This window comes from Diaporthe amygdali (genome assembly GCF_026229845.1).
Source record: "Diaporthe amygdali strain CAA958 chromosome Unknown NODE_40_length_369474_cov_65_526704, whole genome shotgun sequence".
NCBI lineage: Eukaryota > Fungi > Ascomycota > Sordariomycetes > Diaporthales > Diaporthaceae > Diaporthe > Diaporthe amygdali.
The window spans coordinates 302,406-318,534 of record NW_026517060.1 but is presented as its reverse complement, the minus strand read 5'-3'; the positions used below and the strand labels follow the sequence as shown (position 1 = coordinate 318,534).

The 16,129-nt window shown below is 53.3% G+C and overlaps 6 protein-coding genes across 6 annotated transcripts; 3 read left to right on the top strand and 3 right to left on the bottom strand.

Moving 5' to 3' along the window:
- Window positions 1–331: 331 nt before the first annotated feature.
- Window positions 332–783, bottom strand: J7T55_007257 (uncharacterized protein; the record flags this gene model as incomplete). The annotated part of the gene is made up of 3 exons (XM_053133968.1): window positions 332–348; window positions 417–560; window positions 729–783. 3 exons carry the CDS (start codon window positions 781–783, stop codon window positions 332–334), a joined length of 216 nt encoding a protein of 71 aa, XP_052988301.1.
- A 402-nt stretch (window positions 784–1,185) lies between these two features.
- Window positions 1,186–2,073, top strand: J7T55_007256 (uncharacterized protein; the record flags this gene model as incomplete). The annotated part of the gene is made up of 1 exon (XM_053133967.1): window positions 1,186–2,073. The coding sequence occupies one exon, from the start codon at window positions 1,186–1,188 to the stop codon at window positions 2,071–2,073; it is 888 nt and encodes a 295-aa protein (XP_052988300.1).
- Window positions 2,074–4,697: 2,624 nt separating this feature from the next.
- On the top strand, window positions 4,698–5,271 carry J7T55_007255 (uncharacterized protein; the record flags this gene model as incomplete). Its single annotated transcript, XM_053133966.1, has 2 exons — window positions 4,698–4,841; window positions 4,933–5,271. 2 exons carry the CDS (start codon window positions 4,698–4,700, stop codon window positions 5,269–5,271), a joined length of 483 nt encoding a protein of 160 aa, XP_052988299.1.
- A 1,630-nt stretch (window positions 5,272–6,901) lies between these two features.
- Window positions 6,902–8,038, top strand: J7T55_007254 (uncharacterized protein; the record flags this gene model as incomplete). Its single annotated transcript, XM_053133964.1, has 2 exons — window positions 6,902–7,728; window positions 7,813–8,038. The coding sequence occupies 2 exons, from the start codon at window positions 6,902–6,904 to the stop codon at window positions 8,036–8,038; spliced, it is 1,053 nt and encodes a 350-aa protein (XP_052988298.1).
- Window positions 8,039–8,182: 144 nt separating this feature from the next.
- Window positions 8,183–10,498, bottom strand: J7T55_007253 (uncharacterized protein; the record flags this gene model as incomplete). The annotated part of the gene is made up of 1 exon (XM_053133963.1): window positions 8,183–10,498. The coding sequence occupies one exon, from the start codon at window positions 10,496–10,498 to the stop codon at window positions 8,183–8,185; it is 2,316 nt and encodes a 771-aa protein (XP_052988297.1).
- A 1,272-nt stretch (window positions 10,499–11,770) lies between these two features.
- J7T55_007252 (uncharacterized protein) lies at window positions 11,771–14,041 on the bottom strand (the record flags this gene model as incomplete). The annotated part of the gene is made up of 1 exon (XM_053133962.1): window positions 11,771–14,041. One exon carries the CDS (start codon window positions 14,039–14,041, stop codon window positions 11,771–11,773), a length of 2,271 nt encoding a protein of 756 aa, XP_052988296.1.
- Window positions 14,042–16,129: the final 2,088 nt, after the last annotated feature.

Below are 16,129 nucleotides of genomic sequence, written 5' to 3'. Positions count from 1 at the left end.
TTGCCGATCCAGATGGAAAGAGATCCAGATCTTGCATTTCAGCCTGGTCTCGTGCATGCATGCTTGTGTTGCATTGCGCGTGCGTCGTGGGCGGGTCGACAGGCTGTAGCCCACGAGCGCTTAAGGTCGATCTGCACTCGAGCCGCCGGGTGTCACGAACCCCCTTCTGCAGGGGCAATTCGGAGATGGCTCTTGCCCTGGCACTTGCCGCAGAGGCAATTCTTCCTGAGGTGCATATGTGTTTGTAATATCGACGGTTATGGGGACGGAAAGGTGGGAAGAGGTCGTGCGATTCGAAGGGTGCGCGGAGGATGTGTAGAGGCAGGCAGACTCACAGCGTCTCGATCTCTGCAGGGACAATGTCAGCCAGCTGTTTGCCGCCACCAGAGCTTCTTTGAAACACGACGCATCCTCACCTTTCCTTACAAAGTCCGCCCTATTGATGCCGTCCTTGATCTTCTCCTCGTCGCGCAGGCCGGCGTTAGCCATGAAGGCCTTGTGCAGGCGCGGCCGGAAGAATTGGTAGCCAGCGGGGTATTCGCGGCCGAGGTAGAGGAGCTCTGGATAGCACATGCGAGATTAGGAGGGTGCTATTTCAATGACATTGGGCCTTGCAGCCAAATGGTTCCATGGTGAGAGGCAGAGACCTGAGGAGACAGAAGGCTGGATGCAAGACTGCGGGCGGGGCAGGGAAGAGCAGGGCAGGGATTGAATTATTGTCTGCGTACCTTTGTAGATGGCAATGACTTGCTTCCTCAGCTCTGGGTTGATGGGAGCTGACATTTTGTGTCTCAGTCAGCGCCTGGGGCGAGCATTGTTGGCCTGGCAGCTGGTTTCTTGCTGGACAGGAGTGCCTCGAGTGCGATGCAAGATGATGAATTCGCCCAGCAGAATGCACCCAGTCGCGACATCGTTCGTTGTTCGAGGGAGCGGAGCCGACCTCGGCCATGGCCATGACGTAGGGCTTATCTTATCGGCGAGCAGGGGACTTGGTCCTCCGCACACAAGCACGCCTTATGGCCTTATGGTCAAGACGCTGATCTGACCTTGAGGGGCGACCCTCTCTCGAATTGTCTTGGTATTCCCGTTAGACCGTCTTTTCCTGTGTGCTCAGCGAGGTTGGCTTCCTAACGCAGCTGTCGCAACTCCTTTCAATGTCTTTATAGCACACCAATCTCTGTGACAATGGTACCTCGACCGCGTCTCCCCCCGCTGTCCTCCCTCAACCGAGGTTGGCAGTGTGCAGCTCCAGCTCCAGCTCCACCGCCCAAGCTCGCCCGCCCAATATCAGCGACGTCCACAGCCCCCACCGATACGATACCCGAACCCCCTCCCCAGCGATGGCTCTCCGACCTCCAGTCCCGCCTGGGGAAGTGCATAATGTTCGGCTGCTCGCCGGCGCAGGTCGCCCAAGCAAGCAAGGTGCTACACGCGCTGGCGACGGAGTGGAGGCCGCTGAGCGCCGGCAGCGAGGGCTTCCTGTCGGGCGGGCGGCGCGGGCTCGAGGGCCAGCAGGTCGTCTGGGGCGAGCAGGACAGCTTCCAGCACGTCAACAACACGCGCTACGTCCGCTGGGCCGAGTCGGCCCGCGTCAACTGGATGACCAACTTCGCCAACCACGTCGACCCCGCCCACAGGAGGGAGTGGGCCGAGCTCATGACCCCGCGCTCCGTCGGCCTGATCCTCAAGAGCATCAAGGTTGACTTCAAGTTCCCCATGACCTACCCGGACAAGGTCTCGGTCTACCACAGGCTGCGATACCCGCCGTCCGCGCAGCCCTCGCCCTCGTCGCTTATCCTGGACGCCGTGGTGTTCTCCCACAGGCACCGCCGCGTCTCCGCCAGGGTTGAGGAGGACATTGTTATCTATGACTACAGGGCGGCCAGGAAGACGGAGATGCTGCCCTTCATGCGGGATGTTCTGGAAGATACCTTCGCGCAGCAGGAGGCGGAGAGGGTGCGCGCCAGGACGCGGATATGGGATTTGATAGGGGATGTTGAGAGGCTGGAGAATGAGACGTGGAACCGGCCTGATGCGGTCGAGGATATGGGAGGTGCCGCGAAGACCAAGTGAGGTTTCAACGTGATAATGCGTGGTTGTGGAGTTTTGGTGAGCGTGTCGGCCTACCGAAGCTTGCGCCGCGCAAACTCTGACTCATACTTTGGCTCGATGTATATTGCTTCATGCCTCCGTACATACCGCTGGTGAAACCCGTGGGAAGAAAGCAATCTGGTGTGCCGGATTTAGAGAGAGCCCTCCGTAATTACATGCCTCTTAAGCCTCATGCGGATCCGCTGGCCGCTTGAGGCTGGTGATGGTTTCACAGCAAGCCGCATGATGACGCCTGCAACCATCTCTCGGAGCGTGAGCCGAAGTGTTCTGTTTCAATATCTCACTATCTCCATTGTTTGTCCTCGGCCTGCCGAACATGTCCGCTTACACTCTTCCTCGAAATGCGTATGGGCGGCCGCTGCGCTCTAAAATCCGCGGCATAAGCGTCCGCCCTGGGGTGTAACCGACCCCAAGCTTTCGGGTTCCCTCCTCCGTGGAGCAACGGCCAATAGAGCTTCAGCCGGCCAACGGGTGGTTCCCGCGGTAGCCGCAGGAAACAGCATGCTGAGAGCCTGAAACGTCGCTTGATATTACAGCTCTCCAGAGCATATTAAAAGTAACTCCCGACATAGGTCGGCATCACTGGCTCCGCCGCCTCACTTCAGCCTTTGGGTATTTATTTCTATATGGGTCGATTTACGGGACACCTTGGACCTTGGGGTTGCACAATGAAGAGAGCACCCGGCGTGCCATCATGGCGGAGACGCTGGGATTCTAAAAACGAATCGAGGGTGTGGTTCAAGTCTGCTTGATGTACCATGTGTCACAGCAGCTTGGACGGCGTGATCGAAGTGTGTCATGAGATTCTCTCTCTTGTGTGCCCGAATCATGACGATTTTGGGAGAATTCCAAGACTGCCTGATGTCAGCGGACGAAGAAAGAGTGATTGCTCGGACTTGATCGTCTTCAATTCACAGAATTGTACTTATGATGGATACCCCGTAAAATCCTACTTCAATGCTGAGCTTAAAAGACGTTGGTTGATACATTCAAGGAATTTGAGGCTATCTTCGAGTTGTTTCTTGACAAGCCCATAAATAAGTCAGTTTGCGGATACGGTCTGAGAAAGGATCCGAAACCTCGTATGTGTTACCTATAGCGTTGTATGGTTCGAGTTGCTCGCTGTGTAGGATGTACTTTCGTATTTCGTGCCGCATCCTACTAGATGATGCCAGCTAAGCTGCCGCGAGTGTGATCCTCTCAACTTGGGCACGATCAAAGCCTCTTCTGCGTCATCCTTGTCAGCTCTACCCGCCAATTCGTGCTTACCAAAGAAATAGTATAATATACCCTATACTCATCTTATCAGAATCTAGGTGGCAATTGCAGCAGCGGTGTCCACTTTCTATGATTTCGAACAGTGGAAAACGAGAAGTCGGGTCACTCGTCGCCGGGCTTTGATATTGACCGCTCTTACAAGATACAAATATTTCCTTCTTTGCTGTCGAATGATCGCTGACTTCCGAGTTGGCGACGGCAAGGTCCGTGAGCCTTACTAAGTACTCCGGTCATATTGTACATGAATGAAATGCCGATGCTGCAGAACATCCAGTGATCTGACACGCAACCGTCAACTGGCAGACACGTGTGGGGATCACGGGCGCACGTGGATATTTCAAATAGCGGGCGCCACGCTCTCGTCCTTTGGAGTGGATAAAAGTGTGTCGAATTGCGCGTGTGCGCGCCCAATTCTAAATTCTCACAAATACGGGCTCACCGGGACTCCGTCGGCTGTTTTTCGCTTTGTCAGTCATCAAGGCTGATTCACCGCTCGTAAGTAAGCACGCAGCAAAAACAGACGAGCAGGTTTTCCAAGGTTGCTTTGCTTGCCGCCGGGCTAACCACCTAGGTACATAGAGTACTTAGTAGCCCCCACCAACCCAAAACGGACCGGCCTTTTGAAGGCCTGCCGTGCATTATCAAATCCCATCGAGCCACATGCATCAAGCCACCCCCAGAGACTTTCAACACGATGCAGGAGCGCTGGGCAGCCGATTTACGACAACTACGTCATCGAGGATGAACTCTTTAGCGGATTACTTATCACGAACTCGTTCGTACCTAGGTGGGCTAGGTACGTGAGATTCAAGAGAGCCGTGACTACATGCTTGGGCGCGCGGAAGGCTGTGCCTTTGATTTGAGTTACTCATGCTAGGGATGTAACTCGAAGATGAGACGGCCTCGCTTCCGTACTAGAAATGACAGTCATCCCCCCGTAATACTCACTCGGCCGCATCACGGCGTTTGAGAGCACTATTTCGGTCCACAGAAACTCGCGTTTCCCGAACTCAAATCCGTTCCAGCCCTCGTAAGCGGGCATCGTCGTTGCTGGTTGACACCAGAGGGTACTCTTGGAAGCTTCTGCGCCTTTCCAGGTAGATGGTGAGATGGGATTATAATACTCAAAGTAGTAATGTGATGACTGTTTACATAGACTTCGTATATATGTGAAAGTCTTCATAAGTAAACGCCTCTGAGCGCAGACTAGTGTTCCATGACAAGTCATTTGCACCTTCAGCCCTACGCCCTACGAAGATCAATTCCAAACACAATTCCTAACGTGGCGCTTTGACTCACACAGCATAATGCCATCGACTAAGTACGGCAGTGGCTCTGGGGGTGGCGATGACCCCTTCAAGAACAGCACCTCGGGCTCCATGTCGAAGAAGCTAAAAGAGCCCAAGAAGAAGAGGGGTGACTCAAAAAAGAAGGAAGAAGAACAGTCATCAGTGAGTTGACCTGAGGGACACCCACTCCCATCATATACTATGGGTGGGTGACACCGGATACTAAGAATTGTACCAGAGACGTCGAACGCAGAACCGAGAGTCCCAAAGAGCGTACAGAGAGCGCCGGGAACGCCGACTCACCGAACTCGAGCTCCAGGTCCAGGAGGCTGAGGTGCTCAACCAGACCCTCACAACGGCATACCAGGAATTGAAGGCCGAGATCGACAGGCTGCAGGCCGAGAAGGCGCAGGAGGCGTACTACGCCAGCATGGCCGCGCAGGCCGGACCTTCTTACGATGCTTCTTACGCGGGCTCGTCTTCGGGTGCTACCGGCTACGAGCAGCAAGGAGACCCGAACTTGTGGGCGTATGACAGTAACTGGGTTCCTGAAGAGTGGGACGACGGGGGAAATGGGAACCAACAGTACTGAGTGGGTGATTAGTGCCATCGTCGTTAGGATACAAAAGTTTAGGTAATTGGATGTGGTGCAATGAGTGTATGATTAGACTAGATTTATAGAAATGATACCAGAAGAAACAAGGAAGGTATTCTGTTTTACATACAAATCGTTCCCGAACACAAATTGTTAATCTTCTTTACTTACGCTTGCTGCATCACTGAGATGCTCACCCACATGATTTTCGAATTGGCCAACTGCTCCTGCAAACGATGGACCACATCCTCGGAGAGAGCAGTCATTGCCATGATAAATGAAAGGCATCAGCACCCTAATGGACATGTTTCACGAAATCAGGAGCTCGAAACGCCATCCAACCATAAAGGTCCTCTACGTCACGAAGATGAATAGAAACCCAATTCCACCAATATAATGAAGTCGTGACAGAGGTTTGACTAGTTCAAGAAGCTCGTTCGAGTTGCATTTGACGCCCTTACGCTACCATAAACCGCCAGGTCTGTTCTACTTGACCCCCCGTAAAGAGTGATGGATGTGCAAGGTCTTCACAGCTAAAGACCTTTTCCCGAAGCATGTTTCTATATCAGAATTTGCCTGCGTTCAACTCTAGTCAGTAAATACTAGTTATTTCGTGATTAGATTCGTACATAAATGCTTGAACCCGGCGGGATGGACTGTACGACGCGCACTATTCAAACATGCTACATGGCTTCCTTTTTATTCTTCGTCTTCTTCAGGCAGGAATTGCGGAGTTCCCGTGAGAAACTGCGTGATCATGAGTGCTCACCGCCGGTCTTTAGTCAGGGGCGCCTATTTCCAGAACATCCAGGCCCGCATTTATGTGAAGGATTCACGATACCCACTCCGAGGAATCTGGGGTTCTTTAAGGAATTGCTCCATTGTCCGGCTTTTAACAACGGAATGATTCTTAAATCTCGACAGAGAACTACAATTGATTCTGGCTGGTACACATGGTCGGTCGTGGTTTTCCTATTTCGCTCAATTGTGGAACGTCGCGGACCTAGATGCCAATGTGGATAATTGTGGAATGCCACAAAGTAGGGGATCCGCTGGGCAGTGTTGATGCACATGGTGCATCGCCAAGTTCATGATCAACTGAAGTCATGAAACTAGTTTGCAGGTGTCCTATCCAACAGCGATACTTCAATTTGCCCTGATACAAGTGCAGTTGTGGCCTGTTGTCTAATTTTGGCCCTTATAGTTGTCATAGCGGGTGCTACGCCAAACACTGGCAGGATCGGCTCACCAAACCTCTGATGCAAGATCCTAGCCCGGCAGGATTCCAGGCTGAAAGAATGGCAGCTAAATGGTCTGCTAGAATGAGCACTCAATCTTTCCCGGCATTTTAGACGTCCGGGGAGCTGCCGAGTGAAAGATCTTCGCGAGGCGCGGGACGAAGGATCCAGACTGGGGGCTTATACAACAGGGGTTTTAGGCAGAGCAATTTCCACAGGTGTCATTCGAGCCAGTGTTGTACAAAGTGGATTTCAGCTGACAGCGATCCTTCAAGCCAATTCAAACATTAGTTGAGGCTTGTTCGAACTTTTCTCCTTTCAAGCTCTCGCCCTTCCTTAACTACACATACGACTAATCATCAAAATTCTTGAGTATCTAGAACTCGAAGATGGAAAATACGAGGCCAGAGGCACAGCAGAAGCCTTTCTCCGAGGTCGATATCACACCCACACCAGAAATCACATTACCACGCCAACAATCGGATATTTCATCTGACGTGTATCCGGCTCCATTGCAGACAAGTTTGTCATCAGATAGGCTTTCACGGTCACAAACAGGGAGCCCACCGCTGAGCAACCCTGAGACTGAGACACGCCCACTACAGCCATCGGCCGTGTCTTCAACGCGTCACGAGCGGATGCCCTCAGTAAACTCTCTACCACCAAAGGAAGGACAGTTCGGGGTTGTATCAAGTAGCGGACAGCTGGTGTGCGAGTTCAGGCCAACGCCTAACACAGACGAAGCTCCACAACCACCATCGAAGGAACAATTTGCCGAAACCTCGTCATCATTTTCAGAACAGAAATCACCAGAAGAATCAGTATCACCTCCACCACAGGGAGGCAGTCGGCCGCACGCCGCATCTCTGAGTAGTGCACCGGAGGGTCCGACAATCAGCACGTTGGAGCTTGCGGTCGACTATAGCAATTACCCAGAGGTATATCTCCCGAACGAAGAGGAACGACCAAATTTGCCGCCGCGGAGTCCAATCCCACGAAAATCACTCCCGATGGACGACTCCACGCCTGCGCCGGCGTATTCGACCCCGGCGGACTATCAAAGGATTGGATATACCGGGACGCTCGACATGTCGAGCGCGGTGGCCACGGTGACGCCTCTCCACATGCTGGGGGACCAGTCAGACATGATCGATTGTCCGTTCTGTATGAAGCGAGTCGAGACGTCGGTCAAGAAGAAGGCGTCCAGCATGACACAGTGAGTATCCCTTTTTACTCCTCAAACAGCTTTGTTGAAGGTATGATGGCATTGGAATGAAATGGAGGCTAATTCTTGAACTAGCACCTGGGGCACTGTCCTATTCTTCACCACTCTCTTCGGCGTGGTGGCGCCATACTGCTGCGACTGGTATGTCAATGTCGAGCATTATTGCAAGAACTGCAAGCGGAAGGTTGCGCAGAAGAAGTTCAACAGCGACGAGATGGAAGCGCTTGGGACGCGACCTGAACACAGACAGGTATCGTACTTCGAACCAGCGGAGAAGCCGACGAAGAAGTTTCGGTCATAGGCCAAAGAAAGGAAGACGGAATTGAAGAGCGAACACTGAGAAAGACAGTCCAGTAATTAGTACTGTAAGACTTCTGAAGTTCGATTTCGCTACAAAATTACTTTTAAAAGCTAGATCATGTACATTCTACAAACGTCATACATTTTAATCGCCGCCGTGTTCGAAGTCCAGCCATCCGAATTGTACGTCCTCACTCAGGAGGTTCCGCATTTCGGCTTCGAACAACTCGTTTGATAATGCCTCTGCATCGCCACTAGAGACCTGAGCAGTCTCATTTGCACCCCAGAAAGACGCGGCAGTAACGTCATCGCCCCCCTTTGCCCCATTCTGCATTGACGCCGTGAGCCTTGGGTCGATAATAGATTCCTCCAATACAGCCGTAGGGCTGGCCTCCTTAAACATTTCTCGCGACTGCGATGGTTTACTATTTGACCGTGCCGAGTAGGCAGACCGCACCGATGTGCCACACGACGTGGGTGGTGAGTCACCCGAGGCACTCCCGCTCTGACTACTCCCAGAGGTGGCAGACAGCGGGCTCGCGATCTGCTGCAAGCCCTGCTGCCACCTGGTACTCGTGGGCCACGCCTGGTGCAGGTCTCCCAGGACCTGCAGGCAGCGCAGGGAGATACCCTCTGCCTCGGGGGCCACTCGCGGGCACAATTGTGGGTAGCGCCATAGGTAAGAGGCGAGCGACCCGCAGATGTAGACACAGAAGACGAGAATGGCGGGGAAGCCCTCGCCGCGGGTGCGCAGTGCGGCAAAGGCGTCGATCTGCTCGTGGAGCTCGACGACGCCCGCGAACAGCTCGTCCGCCATGGCGCGCCAGAAGCCATCGGGCGCGCCCCTCGTTTTGGGCGAGGCGGTGATGTCGTTGTTGTGATCGGCATTGTTGGCGCTCAGCAGGATCTCGTCCAGATAGATGCGCCGCTCCACGATGTTGCTCACGCGCAGCACCATCACCACCGCTAGATACGCGAGGTGCAGCTGCTCTGACCGCCACCCGCGCAGGTTCCACGCCGACCACCGGTGCCGTTCCGGCATCTCCGCCTCGAACCGTCGCAGCTCCTCTGTCAGTACCTGGTACTCGCTGCCTGTCTCCCACGGCTCCGTCCCGTGCGTCTTGAGATCGGACCGGCAGGCGCGCCGGGCCACCTGACCCCAGAGGTTGTGGGACTGGATCAGGGTGGCGAAGAGGCAGCGGTTGGGTGACTTCGCCGAGTCTGGGTGCAGTTGTGCTGGGAGTGTCCCCGGCAGGACGGACCTTGGCGTCGGATTTACTCCAAAAGCAAAGTCGTGCTCGTCGCAGGGGAGACGGGCGGTAATGTCCTCCAGGGGGAAAGGCGCGGGTGAGCTGTATCCTGCGTGGAGATTCTCCTGGCTGTGGATCATCCAGAAGGTCCTCCGGGCTGATTCGGCGCGGATGACCTGTTCTGCCGCGGCGTCGGGTGGCAGGAGATATGACTCCTCGCGGTGGAGCTTGAGCATTGAGGCCATCCTGACGGCGACGCCCATGTTGACGGAGCTGCGGTCCTTGTCGCCGTTGCCCCACTCGGCGATGGCCAGGAGGAAGAAGGCCTGGGTCCGCTCAAGTGATGGCTCGTACATCTCTGTAGGCACCATCATCCGCGCCAGCCTGAGAAAGTTTTCGGTTGCCCGCTCTGAGCTGCCATACCTCTGAACCAAGCTTGGTGTGAATCTGGCTGAGATGCAGAGTATGCAGCTCAGCAGGAAGGGGCTGATTGAGCTGGCATTCCGGCTGATGGCCTCGATGAAGATTGCTTTGGGGAGGAAACCAAGCTGGAAGTAGGATGTGACAAATGACCGGCAGCCAGCCACGATGTCTTCATGAGAGGGGAAACAGGGGCTGGATGATGGGCTCACAGACGACCCTTGGCGCCGGCGGCTCATGCTTGCGTAGGGGGTAGGATTGGATAGACGTGTGGTGCTGTTCAGAGAGGATGTGTGATGGTGACTGCTGGGGCCAAATGAGGCTGAGACCGGTGAGAAGATGGGGGCGTCGACAGGAATTGAGGCTGCCCCTGGAAGTGGCTGAACAGCAGGAGCTGACAGGTTGAGGGCTGGCGTCCCTCGTGATGTGGATGAGGACGATACACTCAACCTATGGGCAGGTTGCCTCCGTCGGAAGTCTCTGTCAACGTCCTTCTCGCCTCTCCTAGGAAAGGAGCACTCTGAGGCGGTTTGAGGTCCGGCAGAACGGCATGCTTCGCAGGGTGGGTTACTTTCCGGGCCGTGGAGACACTTGGTCCGTAGCCTTCGGCACCGGCGACAGGCAACTGTTCCGCGGCGTCGGGGCGGCGGTGGAGGCGTCTTGTGGTCGTCTGCGCTCTTAGGAGTAGCGACAGGTGACTGGTGAGAGGGAGAGGGAGAGGGAGATGGGATAGGATTTGCGACGCGTATGCTGCCGCACAGCTCTGGGGACGACTCTCGCTCTCCCTTCATGACTGATGACTGACGGAGGGAGAGGCTGGGTTGGCTGAATGACTCGGTGCTCAAAGTATCACGGAAGTGAGGACAGGACTGAGAGAGAGAGTTTAATTCTACCAGCAGAGGGCAACAGAGGGCAAGGCCGGGTCACAGGCGCAACGCAACACAGCAACACGACACGGCTGACGGCCCATAGAAGACTTTGGAGAGGGGATCGTGATGAATGGGACAGAGATCAGACCAATTCCCAACCTACCTGAGAGTGGGCACATCTTGGGGATAAGAGTGACTCGAGCCACTCGACTCGCCCGCCTTTCGCAACAGGTCGGCATGGCACCGGACCGGAAGTGGAAGTTCGGGGTGACTGGGTGATAGGCGGTCGCGCAGAGTCGCGATAATGGGGACCGTATTTTGCGGGGCCCATCCGGGAAGGTTCATGCGGTCCAGCGACTTGAAGGAAGACCATCCCCACTGATTGCCCCCCTCATATCGGGATCTGCAGCATGGGGGACCAGCACGAGCTTATCTGATAGTGGGAAAATTGCTCACGTAACCCCCTTCATGGCGCCAATGATTCGCCCGACGCCACTGATACAGTGATACGCTCGTGTACCCCGGAGGGCGCCGGAGATAGGTGACTGGAAATAATGACACTGGCCGTGCGTCTCAGCAGGGTGTCTGCCAGTAACAGAGAGAGGGGGCAGTGGCCTGCACGACGAGGGGGACCACTAATACTGATCCAGGCCGTGAAACTGCTTGGGGACCAGAACCGATATAATATCAGCATCCTGTCGTGACCTCCTCCGTAATCGCTGTTGACACCATCTAGACCCTGAATGACACTGATTGGGACACCCCGCTCACACGTTACCCCAGACTCCACCCGATATGGGCTACTTACGTACAATAATATTCCCAATCCTGCCCATGACGTTCACTGTTTTCCATGCTGACCAACGCAACGGCCAACCCCAATAATGCGGCACGATATAGCAGAGGCTAATGTCGGCTCTCGCTGCATTGTTCTGAGTTATGACTCGGCGAGTGTGCACCCTTCGACTCGGATAAACTCCGGTGGGGGATAACTTCGCACTAGGTTATCTCCCGTACCTTTTTAGGATGAGAAATAAAGCGCTATAGGTCACTACTTCCAGGGGCACAATTAAAACATGGTCAAATTGCTGCAGTCGGTATGGTTGTACAGTATTAGTTACATATCTACTAAGAGGCGGTGTTCGCCGAAAGAAACCAGCTGGGGGTATTTTTCTTTGGGGGGGGGGGGGATCATCACTCCGTCTTGGCCTTCTTCGCCTCTCCGGCCGGCGTGCCCTCATCGTTACCCTCGTCCTCGTCCTCCTCTTCCTTAGCCTTCCGCTTCTTCGCCTGGGCCCAAGGCGGGGTGAACGCCCTGTCATTCTTCAACTTCTCGTCCAGCTTGGCCCACTGATCGGCCGTGCCCATGTCCTTGGTCACGCGCCGGAACGTCAGCGCGAACCGCATCGGACTCGTGCAGTCCACGGCGTGCTCCATGTACCTCTGCGTGTTGGCGCCCCACATAATGACAATGTCGCCGTGCTCAACCGCGAAGGAGAGGAGGGTTCGCTTGGCGTAGGTCCTCTTGTTCCTCGGATCGGCCATGTACGCGTCCATGTGCTCCTGGAGCTGCGCCCTCCACTCGTCCTCGCTGATCTCCCCGCGTTCGGACTTGGCCCTCAGCTCGTTCCTGAACCCTTCCTCCGTGCAGCCGGCGGGGATGGGGTCGACTTGTCCGTCTCCCGGCTTCATCCAGCCGGTGCCCTTCTTCGACCGGCCGTAGTCAAACTGGGGCTTGATGCAGAACTTGAAGGTCGCCCGACCGCCCAGTGTCCACGTGCCGATGATGGAGCCTAGGCCCGTCTCTCCGTCGTCGTGGTAGCTCATGCCCATCTTTCTCGACAGGTAGGCCGCGATGTACATCTCGTTAAAGTCGCATTCTTCATTGTCATTGCCGAAGTACTCCTTCATGTACCCGTTGCAAGCTTGCACGGCCTCAATGACAACCGCAGGCGCCTTGTCGAATGGTATGTCGCCGAGAGCAAAGGGCAGATTGTACCGCTCACCAAAGTTCTCGACAAAGTGGTTCGTGAGTGCCGTAGCTCCTTGAGCTTTGACAGACCGTCGAGCAAGGCCGAGAGTGCCGGAGCCTGCGTCTTCCTGGACCTTCTTGAAGAGCTTGTCTGCTGTGGTCATTGCGGAACTGCTTGGCTTGGGCCTGAAGATGGTGGCGCGACAGCCACCTCCGAAGTCGAGCTCGTGAGCAATGTGCGAATCAAGGTCTTTCTCGCCTTGATATCCGGGCAGTGTATTCAGGGGCTTGGCGGCGGATATCTTTCTCTGCTGCCGCTCAGCTTCCAGTAACTGCGGTGTCACCATTGGTGGCGGGGCGTGGTAGCTGAAGGGCTTGATTTCACCCGCCGAATTTCTGCAATCTGTATTGCGGCAGAACCATCCGTGATACAGAAATCTAGAGTTCGCCAAACCGCATTGAGGGCAAGAGAAGCCATTCACCAAAGCCTCGTTTCTTGCTGCGACGTTATCCGCTGTGACGGGCGATGCTTGAGCATCAGGGTAGTTCTTCGCAAGGAACTGCTCAAAGGACGGGTAAAGGTTTGGGTAGAACGTCTCCAATGGCTCCGGCTTCAATGCGTCGTCAAATCTATCGTATCGTTCTCTCAGGAAGTCATCGTTGTAGACGATGTTGCTCAGCTCGGTGTCGGTGAGGAGCTTGCCATCCACGGTGAACCACTCTCCACAGTCTCGGTTCAGACACACAAAATGTGACTTGAAGATTCTCACCGAACTCTCCTCACATGCCTTGCAGACTTCTTTCGTGGCCTTGGTCTCGAAGTCCCGCTCTTTCGGGCTTGGGTATGGCAGCTCTTTGTGGGCGGCGTTTGACCACCAGCTTGCCTTGGAGATGTCGATCTTCTCCATCCTAACCATCCAGCACGTCTTCACACTGCCATCCTGTGCTCGCACCGGCTGGGGCCACATATGGGTGGTCAGGAACCATCCGAGAACAACGCAGTCGAGGCCCTCGGGAATGGGGCACGGAAAGGTTTTCAGGCCGTTGGCGTCCTCCTTACAAGCCTCTTTGGCTACCGCGACACCGATCGGGACACGCTTCTCGAAGCTGTGCTTCATCTCCTTCTTTCGGTCATCTGTAATCCTTTGCATATTATCGGGACCGTTGATACTGGTAACCATCACTTCGGAGTCAAGGTATTGCCCGACAGACCTGCAGCCAGCGATGTATATGCCCGTGCAGTATTTCTTCTCGGCTCCATTTTCGTCCCGGCTATTCCTAGGGTCTCCGGCGTTTGTGCTCCAAAAGCCAGTCTGCATGCCATGAAACCAAACAGTTGCGCTGACGAAATCCAGTCTTCGTTGCGCGAAATACTGCGGTTTGTCCAGAGCCATCCATCCTTCCATTTCCTTCCGGATCATAGTATCTGCGTAAGGAAGCCGAGCAGCCGAGTGCTGCTCAGTGCTGCCATCAGATGAGGCATTCTCCTCCATGTTCTTTGGGGAGCCTGTTGCGGAACCTAGACTGGTTGCGTCCATTTGAATCGGCCTTGATGTGATCTTCAGGATGGATTGGAGTAGTCGAAGAAGAAGATTGCGGTGTCGTAGCTGGCATACAGAGGATCTATCCTCACACACGAGGTCTCCGATTTGGCGGAGGAGAATAACGGTGTACGAGGGAAAACGGTAGATGATGGGCGATGGTGGAAGGAAGGAGACGCGACGAAAAACAATGGCAGATCAAGGACACGAGATTATAGGACACGAGATTATCGGTGCTGGCATATCGCGTAAGCCTGCAGATGAGAAGAAACACAGATTGACAAGTTCAAAGCCGCACTTTGGTTTATGGCAACTTGAGTGAGTTTGTCTTTTTTGTTCGCTCGCAGGCTTCGCCAGCTTTGCAGGCTTTGCAGTCGCGAACCAAACGGCGTTGCGCCTCCGAGTGAATTCATGAGCCTCAAGGGAATGCTTTCAGATTACGTAAGCCAAAACAGCATGAACACATGGAATCAGACGGAAGGTAAATGATAAAGATTCTCCAGATCAGATGGTGCTGCTCGAGGTATGCCAAATCGTGGAGCTGTGCAGCTTTTTGATCCATCCATCTGTGTTTGAAGGTTTATTGATGGCGCTGGTGATGCTTCTGTGTAGACATATCTCTGATTCTAATATGAACTATCATTGTACCAATATGAAATAACGGATATCAGCTAGCTAGCAACCCACAGATGCGTGGTGCCAATATAAACCATGACCTGCCCCTCGATCACAAGAGCACATTCAGCTGTAACACAGATTGTGACTTTTCTTAACAATTTTCAATAAAACAGTACTTTACTCAATAATATCTAAAATGTGAGTTCCTGAACAAGGCAAACAGGTTCTTGGCGCCTCAAAGACTATCATCAAAAAACCCCAGCTCATCCCCAATTGCAAAGCTATGTGCGTGATCGCGATACACCAACACACCAGACAGAAAATTGCAAGCCTATAACAAGACTGAGTATCTCGAGCACAGTATGCTCAGCATGGCCTGAGATATACTGGATAACTAATGCTTTGATTCTGCTGCCATTTGTCTCTGCATTCATCCTTATTGTGAATTTGGGGGGAAGCCATGGCTATGTGTGTGGTGTCCTGTATCATCCGCCTTTAGTCCTAAAGAGGATACCCTTTTGAATTCCAGGAGACAGCCGACTATGATGTACTAGAACGGATTTTCAGATTCACAGGATATTAATAACCAGATTAAGGATCTGATAGAGGGGCGAGAATATACTTTAAACACACACACATTTCAACTCGTCCCCTTTGTGCAGAGCGATTTGTCGAGTCTGTTCAATTCATCTGCCTCCTAGGATATCAGACTAAACAGTCTTCCTCGCCATGGGCTTAAAGGGATCCGATGACTCTATCTATAGACAAGTCACAAGAGTATTTGAATTAAATTGCTGCTATAATGATTGTTTCCCAGTGATGTGCAGCTATTACTATGAGAAATTACAGAAGCCACATGTCGGCGAGGACAGATATACACTCGTGTAAAGATCGACTCGACTTTACTTGAATCCAATATATGGAGGCTGTTTGATGGTCCGGACTTGTCCATCAGTAATGGATGCAGTGGTCAATGGTTGAAGGTGTCTGGTGTTTTCTGCCAAATGATATCAAAATACTTGTTAATTTCGGTGTGAGGCTAAGCAGCTAAATTGAATGAATCATAAAATTCTCGACGTGGGTGCATAATCAAGAAAGTAATTATTTGGAATAGACACAAGCCTCTTCATGTGTATCTGATATCATGGTCTCTTCATGCGACAATCGCTGATTTCAGTCTATTTCGATCTGCTTGTATTGTCATTCCCTCATCCACATGAAGAACATCAACTCACAGTCGATCACAGAACTATTCGCGTCGCAGATCTAGTGGGACGGGCTTTTTTTTTCTTTTTCTTTTTCTTTTTCTTTATTTAAAAAAAAGGGGGATGGGGAGATAGATTTGGCATCAAATGCTATTCCAAAGACATAATACATTGAGCTCGTCTTATGAAACACCCTATCTCATGAAGATCTGGGAGC